At 40.6% G+C, this 10735-nt stretch overlaps 1 protein-coding gene across 1 annotated transcript; it reads right to left on the bottom strand.

Moving 5' to 3' along the window:
• Positions 1–1461: 1461 nt before the first annotated feature.
• On the bottom strand, positions 1462–10683 carry LOC139022639 (SLAM family member 9-like). The gene is made up of 5 exons (XM_070438582.1): positions 10528–10683; positions 4216–4536; positions 3831–4112; positions 3619–3729; positions 1462–2421 (listed from the first exon to the last, which is right to left on the bottom strand). The coding sequence occupies exons 1-4, from the start codon at positions 10583–10585 to the stop codon at positions 3632–3634; spliced, it is 759 nt and encodes a 252-aa protein (XP_070294683.1). The 5' UTR covers positions 10586–10683; the 3' UTR covers positions 1462–2421; positions 3619–3631.
• Between the last annotated feature and the right edge of the window lie 52 nt (positions 10684–10735).

The raw sequence follows: 10735 nt of genomic DNA, 5'->3' as shown, positions 1-10735 counted from the left end.
AGATTATGGTGATATTATCTATACGCATGCATCGGCAAATACATTAAAACCACTGGATGCTATTTACCATTGTGCACTCAGGTTTATCACGGGTGATAGTTACAGAACTCATCACTGTATCCTATATCAACATGTGGGTTGGGTCTCTCTATCWGTGAGGCGAGAGCAACATGCTCTCTTGTTTATTTATAAAGCACTTCTTTTAAAACTACCTCCATATATATCATCATTAATTTCCACAAGATGTACTAATTTTAAAACCAGATCACAGATGTGGATTACATTAGAGACTCCTGCGGTCTCCACAGAGTTGGGTAGGACTGCCTTCAGTTCCTTTGCACCTTATTTATGGAACAAACTGCAGATCCAACTTAAGTTAGACACTCTGGTGTCCCTTGCCCATTTTAAAATGCTTATGGAGGATCAATATGATGTTGTCTGTGATTGTTTCTGTTGAATTGTGTATGTTTTTAAATGTTCTTGTCTGTATGTCTAAAACTGTACATGTCAACATGTTTACACAGGGCACAGCCGTAAAAGAGATCCAGGTCTCAGTCTGTTTTCCCTGTTAAAATAAAGATTAAAAAAAAAAAGAAAAAAAAAGAAGCAATTTGCTATGAGGGTGAACTGACCCAATGAAATCGCAGAATTTCATAGCATAAATTATAATAGCACAAAGTAAATGGATCTTCCTGGGGTTCTCAAATATGCATTTAGAACTTCTGGGTCTGCCCAAGTCTCCTCCTCCCAGTGAATCTCTTGTGCCAGGGTCAGTACTATCCGGAATCCTTGGGACATCCCTACCCTAAACCTAACCTTAACCCCTACACTAACTTAAACATAACTATAAAGCTAAACTAACCCTTATCTTAACCATTTTAAATTTCAACTATAATGGTGTAGAGACATCCCAAGGATACCGGATAGCACGGACCCTTATGCCAGAAGGGTTATTTCTGCACGTGACTTTATCTGCTCTCTCAGGTAGCACTAAAGCGAAAAGGAAATTGTAATGAACTTGTAAATAAATAATCATAACAGTAATGGGAGCCTGGGACCTGATAATCCGGACAAGTACATCCAACAAGAGTCAAAGGACCTTTTGGTAGGACAGAAATGCCAATTTTAATGTTTTCCACTGCGTTTGTCAGGTTCTACTGCAGGTGTCAGGGCGACATGTTGTGTGGACTAAAACAGCATTGAACTGGGTGTATCACAAAGCATGATCTAATTACTTAGCCAGCTACAGTAATTGTTGGTCAAATTAACCAGTTCTCAACCTTTGATAAGCAGCTAGCTAGCTGGTAGCTTGCTAGCTAGCTCCCATGCCAATGTCAAGTCTTTATAATCTCATATCTGACTAACTCAGAAATATAAAGTTATTTCAGAATGAACTTTAACTGGCTAACGCGTCATGCTTTGTGACATTGTTAGCTAGCTATCCCCAGTTAGATAATAAAAAAATCACTTATTGCATCTACGTGATGTTAGCGTTATCCCGGACCCTGGTGCACTCAACATTAGTTTGTGAGCTGGTAACTTGTATTAACTAGTGTAATCTAATCTGTTCAAAACTGTGGCAGCATATGCAGCAGTGGTGATTTGTGTTTGTTTTTTGTGAAAAGGGTGTATTTATGCTGTTGTTCAAATGCTCAGATTGCTTTATATATATCTTCTGAAAGAATCTAACAAATGTTTGAAAACTTGGCATTATATTTTTGTCATGCTGCTTTCTTGACAAACCATATCACACCTGGGCTATTCAGGCCTTGCTACAAACGCAGGTACATTGCCGTTAAATTTCAATCACACAATAGTACGGATATTCTACATTCCGGATTGAATCCAGGCCTTAGGCCAGCATTCAATCTGATCACGCTCTGTCAGCTATGCACATTTAAAGTTAATTTCCAATTGAGCCGAATTGAATGCCGTCTCCGTGAATGTGGGGACAAAGGTTAAAAGGTGCATATATATAGAATCCCGATGTTAAAATTCCAGATGATTGTTTACTAGTCTTTTTCCCCACCACAGCATATAAACTCTCAGGCATGGAGGTCATGGGGGCCATGGGGAGTTCCCTCAGGTGGAGGCTGGTCTTCAACCACGGTGGGGTGGTTCTCAGGCTGGGGGTGGTGGTCTCCGACTATGGTGGGGTGGTTCTCAGGCTGGGGGTGGTGGTCTCTGACTATGGTGGGGTGGTTCTCAGGTGGTGGTCTCTGACTATTGTGGGGTGGTTACCAGGCTGGGGACGGTGGTCTCCCACCATGGTTGGGTGGTTACCAGGCTGGGTGTGGTGGTCTCCCTCCATGGTGGGCTGGTTCACAGGCTGGGGTGGGGATGTCCCATCTCACTGTAGATGGTGGGTGATGCTGGACCTGGAGACCTGTGATGCTGGACCTGGAGACTGTTACTTGGATTCTGGAGAATAAAGACATTCAGTAACAACTTCGCTATGAATTTATGAATGGTAACCCAGGTATAAAACAAGGTCTGTAATGACATTAAATCAATACATTTAATATTTCTCAGTAGTTAAATGCTCTATAATATAGCAATATTAATTMATTAATTTAGAATTTATACATTTTTCATTAGCTGCAATTTTTGTTTTACTGTATGTCATCAACAATGACACAGTGAAGTTTAAATATCTGGGAAGGCTTTTCTCTGGGAATGGTGACATCCTATGACGGTGTCACGTTGAAAGTCACTGAGCTCTTCGGTAAGGCCATTCTACTGGCAATGTTTGTCTATGGAGAATGCATGGCTGTATGCTTGATTTTATACACCTGTTAGCAATGCGTGTGGCTGAAATAGCGGAAACCACTCATTTGAAGGGATGTCCACATACTTTTGTATATATAGTGTACCTTAATAGAAAAGGAATCAAGTAAAAGTGAAAGTCACCCAATACATTTCTACTTGAGTAAAAGTCTAAAAGTATATGGTTTTAAATAAACTTAAGTATCAAAAGTAAATGGAATTGCTAAATATACTTAAGTATCAAAAGTAAACATCTTTAAAAATTCCTTATATTAAGCAAACCAGATGGTACAATTTTTGTGTTCTTTCTTCATGGATAGCCAGAGGCACACTCCAACACTCAGACAAGATTTACAAACAAAGCATTTGTGTTTAGTGAGTCCGCCAGATCAGAGGCAGTAGAGACGACTAGGAGTGTTCTCTTGGTAAGTCTGTCAATTGGACCATTTTCTTGTCAAAATGTAATGAGTACTTTTGGTTGTCAGGGAAAATGTATGGAATAAATTATATATATATTTATATAGGAATGTACATAATTTTATTCAGGAACATAGTGGAGTAAAAGTTAAAGTTGATAAAAATATAAGAAGTAAAGTACAGATACCCCAAAAATCTACTTTAGTAGTACTTTAAAGTATTTTTACTGAGGTACTTTACACCACTGGCTATCTTACCCCAATTGTAGCATAATCTGTGTTTATAAAATAAATCAACCACATAGAAATACAACAAATATTTAAAACTAAGATCTTCAGAATTGTTCACGGTTATCAACAGTATTCACAATAGTTTTATTAATATAACGATGTTTCTGAAATAAGAGCGATCTTGCAGAAGGAACAGTGAGCTTACCTTTGTTTAGCTTTCACCAACGAATCAGGGCGCATACAACAAAGATGATGATGATGACAGGACTTTGTATCCGGACTGTGACAGCGTAGTTGTGGTCTGCTCTGTCCCGCTCTTGGAAATACAATCGCAAAGTCAACAAAGCATATAATGTGTGTGTGTGTGTGTGTGTGTGTGTGTGTGTGTGTGTATGCATGCACGGGTTCATGTCTTACCAGATATAGATAAACAAATAGTTTCGATCTCCTTGGTGTCGTTGGCCCAGCTGACCTGGTTGCTGTGGTTACAGATGATGGAACCCCCTGCCACATAGACAGAGAGCAGGGGGACAGTGGAGGTCTCAGCCCCTCTACTCTCTCCTCCCACCTGAGAGCAGGTGCTGYTGTTACAGCTGGAGGTGACAGAGGTKYTCTGACCTCTGCAGGTCACWGTCACGTTACAGRTGSCATTGATGAAGKAGACAGAGTTCACTGTCAGGACTGGWGGCTCAACTCTCTCTAAAAACAAGTAGACCAACATGGTTAACTTCACAGACTGAATTAAACGGATTATCCTAATAGCTGTCACTGTACAGAAAAACAGAGAGAAGAAGAAACCTACCTTGAACTGATATCTGGTACTTTGCAACATCTTTGTTTCTGTCCGCACTCACTGCTGCAGTATAACATCCACTGTCTCCTTCAATTAGTTTCTTCAGCAGAAGAGAGAAGTTTCCCTCAATAAACTCAGCCCTGCCTTGGTATTTAATGGTAACTTGTGACACGATTTCATGGACGTATGTTACTACACGGTCTGATGTGTTAAACATCCACGTAAAACTATTCAACCTTTTCAGGTTCTCTTTAACTGTCATATATCCCGGGACATCCAGACGAACATCCTGTCCCTTCTCCACAAACACAGGGCTCTCAGAGCTGGACACTGAAATAAACAGACAAAAGTCTTCATGTAAAAAAAAAGATGAAGAATAACTCTACCAAGCAATTTAACAAATAGATTTCATATGATATATGAAATAAGCAAAGTAACCTCCAAAAGAAACACGTGCAAATTGATATTTTTTGCAAATAGCAACACACATCGTAATGTCCAGATTTGATCAATTCCGACAGATCATTTGTTCGTTCCATTTTGTGTCTGTGAAATTAATTATTCTGAGAATGGCGGCGGAAGCGCATTATCAAATCAAATTGTATTTGTCACATGCGCCGAATACAACAGGTGTAGTAGACCTTACAGTGAAATGCTTATTTACAAGCCCTTAACCAACAATGCACTTAAGAAAAAAAAGTGTTACCTAAAAATAAATAGATAAGTAAAATTAAATTATATGTATATAAATAAAAGTAACAAATAATTAAAACGCAGTAGTAAAATACTAATAGCGGGGCTATATACAGGGGGTACCGGTACAGAGTCAATGTGCGGGGGCACCGGTTAGTCGAGGTAATATGTACATGTAGGTAGAGTTAAAGTGACTATGCATAGATAATAAGCAGGGGGGCAATGCAAATAGTCTGGGTAGCCATTTGAGTAGCTGTTCAGGAGTCTTATGGCTTGGGGGTAGAAGCTGTTAAAAAGTATTTTGGACCTAGACTTGGCGCTCCGGTACCGCCTGCCGTGCGGTAGCAGAGATAACAGTCTATGACTGGAGTGACTGGAGTCTTAAATAGGCAAAATAACCATATCAACATGGAAAGCTCCTTGAACTTGGGAATATTCAAGGCCTATTGGGCCAAAATCAATTATGGTATATTGTATAGATAATAGAACAAAACGATTAAGAGACCTGATTTTTAGTTTATAAATACTTTGCAACAATGACACACTTAAAGTTAATTAAAGGCTTTCAATTATAATCTTTATAAAATACTTGAATGGTTTAAAATTCAATACATTCCAAAAGTGACCTATAACAAATGTGCATTGTCATGCAGTGATAGAATTATAATTTAGATAATGTAATTCATGAACAATTACTTAATGTTTTAAAACTTTAACTTTGAACCTCTTGCTGTAGGTCTACTTCATCATCATCCTCTGCCTGCATCCTTAATCCCTACAAGTAGCCTACTTGCTTGTCCATCTTCCTGAATTAAAATTTGATGTACTAACAGATCAATCTTGCTGGCAAAACGTCATGAAATATTGGTAAGTTATTTAGCTATAGTGTGGATGTATGTCACGAGGCAACACAATAATTATCAGACAGAGACAACCTGGCCCGAACCACTGCTTTTAACCAGGGCAAGGTGACCGGGAACATGACCGAATACAAACAGTGTAGCTATTCCCTCCGCAAGGCAATCAAACGAGCTAAGCGTTAGTATAGAGACAAAGTAGAGTCGCAATTCAACGGCTTAGACACAAGAGGTATGTGGCAGGGTCTACAGTCAATCACGGATTACAAAGAGAAAACCAGCCCCGTCGCGGACCAGGATGTCTTGCTCCCAGACAGACTAAACAACTTCTTTGCTCGCTTTGAGGACAATACAGTGCCACTGACACGGCCCGCTACCAAAACCTGCGGACTCTCCTTCACTGCAGCCGACGTGAGTAAAACATTTAAACGTGTTAACCCTCGCAAGGCTGCAGGCCCAGAGGGCATCCCCAGCCGCGTCCTCAGAGCATGCGCAGACCAGCTGGCTGGTGTGTTTAAGGACATATTCAATCAATCCTTATCCCAGTCTGCTGTTCCCACATGCTTCAAGAGGGCCACCATTGTTCCTGTTCCCAAGAAAGCTAAGGTAACTGAGCTAAACGACTACCGCACCGTAGCACTCACTTCCGTCATCATGAAGTGCTTTGAGAGACTAGTCAAGGACCATATCACCTCCAGCCTACCTGACACCCTAGACCCACTCCAATTTGCTTACCGCCCCAATAGGTCCACTGACGATGCAATCGCAACCACACTGCACACTGCCCTAACCCATCTGGACAAATGGAATACCTATGTGAGAATGCTGTTCATCGACTACAGCTCAGCATTTAACACCATAGTACCCTCCAAACTCGTCATCAAGCTCGAGACCCTGGGTCTCGACCCCGCCCTGTGCAACTGGTACTGGACTTCCTGACGGGCCGCCCCCAGGTGGTTTGAGGGTAGGAAACAACATCTCCACCCCACTGATCCTCAACACTGGGGCCCCACAAGGGTGCGTTCTGAGCCCTCTCCTGTACTCCCTGTTCACCCAAGACTGCGTGGCCATGCACGCCTCCAACTCAATCATCAAGTTTGCAACCTCAGGAGGCTGAAGAAATGCGGCTTGTCACCAAAAGCACTCAAACTTTTACAGATGCACAATCGAGAGCATCCTGTCGGGCTGTATCACCACCTGGTGCAGCAACTGCGCCGCCCACAACCGTAAGGCTCTCCAGAGGGTAGTGAGGTCTGCACAACGCATCACCAGGGGCAAACTACCTGCCCTCCAGGACACCTACACCACCCGATGTCACAGGAAGGCCATAAAGATCCTCAAGGACAACCACCCGAGCCACTGCCTGTTCACCCCGCTATCATCCAGAAGGCGAGGTCAGTACAGGTGCATCAAAGCAGGGACCGAGAGACTGAAAAACAGCTTCTATCTCAAGGCCATCAGACTGTTAAACAGCCATCACTAACATTGAGTGGCTGCTGCCAACGTACTGACTCAACTCTGCCCACTTTAATAATGGAAAAAGTTATGTAAAAAATTAGCTGGGCGTACATATTATAAGGAACATCTCTGAATGCAGAGCAACAATTTTGATGGAAAGCGCATTAGACAATGACACAGTCATACTGTATGGGTCGTTCCACAAGGGAGGCTTCATATAGCCTATAGCAGCGGGTCGGCAACCTTTTTCATAGGAGTTCATACAATTCATCCTACCATTTTTAAAGATCTGCCTGACAGTTATGATTTGTATATAAGATTTGTAGGCTAATCAACTGTCGGCCAAAACACTTCTAACTGCCAACAAACAAATTAATTCTTGATGGCTACTAGACGGAGACGCTGTTCATTCAGCCACACCCCACAGAGCTCCACTATGCCTACCTGTACTGAGGCTCTGTTCATTCAGCGGTGCTGAATCACGGGTGCGGCCTTAATGTGTAGATTTTCCTTTTGTATTTCATGATTTTCATTCCTTGGTCGATTAGAGGCCTAAGTAAGTCCTTTTGATGTATGCCTTTTATTTCAATGCATGTGTAGGATTTATCTGGCATAGTTTACATTCCCAGTCAGCTGTTTTGTGCTCTGGTTACTTTCACATTGATGTTGGTATTTGAAGAGGGCCTTGATAGTGTTCATTATCCATCTATTTCATGTTGCACTTTATGCGCTGTTCCACAAGTAGGCCAAATTAGTCAATGTAGCCAATGTATTATGAGGTTGATTAGTATATTGTGTACTCCATTCCACAGACCTTTAAACCCAATATAAACCTAATATTGCAGTGATAATTCATGTCTGGGGGCATTTATGTTTGTTTTTGCTGTTCTCCAAATAGTATTTTAGAGTTTTTAAATTGTGTAGAAGAACCCTAAATGAGCTTCAACTTGTGGATGTATTTCTACACACCCCACTTTGCCATACCCTAGGTTTAGCTGAACTGACGCCCCCCCACTCACACCAATTCCTGCAGCTATGGGCTACAATAATCTACACGCAACAGACCAAAGACTGAACACAACCTTGCATTATTACATTAGCAGAGAGAAAGAGCAGGTAGGCCAGCGCCAGGGTGAAAGAGAAGGGGCAGAAGCTATGTTTTGGTCATCTTCATCCCCCTCCACCACATTGCAAAACTTGGAGAGTTTTAAAGTTAATTTCCTGCAATTCTCCAAATTTTGCCATGGGGCGCAGAGAAAATGTTGCCATTTTAAAGCAAGTTTGCTGCAATTCTACACATTTTGCCATGGGGTGGAGACAAGATTTAGCAATTGTATAACTCATTTCATGCAATTCTACTCATTTTGCCCTAGGTCGGAGGGAAAAATGTGCGGTTTTACAGCTGATTTCCTGCAATTCTACACATTTTGCCATAGAATGGAGGCAATGTTTGCAGTTTTTAATATGATAACTGATGATCAATGGGCCCCACCCGGTCGGTAATTCAACCATGCTTACTACAAGTTTAGATAGCTGGCCCATAGACTAATTTACCAATCTAAAAATGTTGATTTAATGCTGACATGGGCTAATTGAGTGACTGCTGATGCACAACCAAATTTAGAAATTGCACCTTGTGTATTCTATTATTCTAACTCTTAACACCTTAACGCCTGTTTCGAATAAACACCTGGTCTAAATAAATTGTTTACGAGGTTACCATGAATTACTTACATGGTTTAATGTTTGATTCAGTAATGACCAAAAAATTATTGCCAGTAGTAAGAATTTGCTAGTCATTGGCTGCTAACAGCTGACAACTACGAACTGGCAAACACAAAAACAGTAAACAACTTCCAGAGGACAGACCCCAAGAAATCGTCCGATCGCCCTCTAGTGGCGAAAGTAAGAACTGACAAATGCACAGTGAAAGATGAGAATAATTATTCTGTCAAGAAAGTAGTTTTTTTCTAAACAGAACAAACTAAAACAAAAGAAACGTGACAGTGTGTAAATGATAACACAGTGTAGGAAATTAAGAAATGTATTAAAGTGCTGGAATTAAACAACTATGCAAATTAGCAAAAGCTGTGTGCATTAAGGTAATAGACACCTGGCTCAAATAGAAGCTTGTCTCTAATAAGCTCCTGTTGTGTCCAGTGATTTAAGCAAATAAAGGCTTGGGCTATTAATTTAAGTTTTACAGTAATATGTTTTATGAGAACTGCACTGTGATTTTAATTAACGTTAAGGATCCCAAGTGGAAAACACACCACTGTTAAACACACCACTCAGAGGAAGGCCCAAAAAATTGTCAAAGACTCCATTCACCCAAGTCATAGACTGTTCTCGCTGCTACCGCACGGCAAGCGGTAGGGGAGCGCCAAGTCTAGGACCAAAAGGCTCCTTAACAGCTTCTTCCCCAAGCCATAAAACTGCTTAACAACTAATCAAATGGCCACCCAGACTATTTACATCGACCCCCCCCCCCTCCCCTTTACAAATTACTTTGACTAATCTGTACCCCTGCACATTGACCCGTTACCGGTACCCCCTGTATAGAGCCTCGTTATTGTTATGTACATTTCTTGTGTTACTTTTTGATTGATTAGATTTCAAAAAAATGTTGTTTATTTAGTAACTGCATTGTTGGTTAAGGGCTTGTAAATAAGCATTTCACTGTAAGGTCTACCTACACCTGTTGTATTCGGTGCATGTGACAAATTGATTTGATTTGAAAATGCACATATTTTCTTTTTGCAGATTTTATAATATTTGAATTCAACTCTGTATTGGATGGAAACCTAGTTTGTGTGGCCCTTTTTTCAGCACACTTATGTCTATAAATTATTTGAGCATATTGGCTTGTGGTGTGACTTTCTGGTAGTGAGAAGTTTCCATCATTCAAATGACATTGTGGTGCAGTTTTCTGGCACTGACTTTCCTGTAGCCTAACTAACACTTGGAGAACTTTTTGGAGAACTTTTTGTCACAGTAGTGTACAGTACAATATCACAATGCAAAATTGTTGCATTACTCAATTCTTTATATTTGTGTTGTCGTTTGAGTCTTTGTGAACAAACGTATAGCTTCAAAATGTTTACAATTACAGTATCATCAAAAACGGTTGCCCTAAAGTTAATTAAAGGCTTTCAATTATAATGAAAGTCTTTATAAATGACTTGAATGGTTTAAAATTCAAAACATCACAACAGTGACATAAATCTCCAGTACTTCATCATATGACTTCTTCACATTGTCTAATCAGTATAATCAATATCACAATAAAGATGTCTTGAAATAAGGATTTTACCTGCTTGTTGGAGAAGAGTTAGTTGAATAGCGATGGGGAAAGGCAAAAAGGTCCTCATTTTCTGACAGATTACTAAAACTAAGAGGTCGTTTTGTTAAACCGTGGAAGTTCAGCAGAAGTCCGGCAACAAAGTTCAGAAACATTACCCACCATACTAGTCAGTGTCAGCGACACTGTGATAGGCTACAGTGTTGCCAACTCCTCAGTA

Source organism: Salvelinus sp. IW2-2015, unplaced genomic scaffold (genome assembly GCF_002910315.2).
Source record: "Salvelinus sp. IW2-2015 unplaced genomic scaffold, ASM291031v2 Un_scaffold1046, whole genome shotgun sequence".
Taxonomy (NCBI): Eukaryota; Metazoa; Chordata; class Actinopteri; order Salmoniformes; family Salmonidae; genus Salvelinus; species Salvelinus sp. IW2-2015.
The sequence above is the reverse complement of the archived record's forward strand: the minus strand, read 5'-3'. Positions and strand labels throughout refer to the sequence as shown.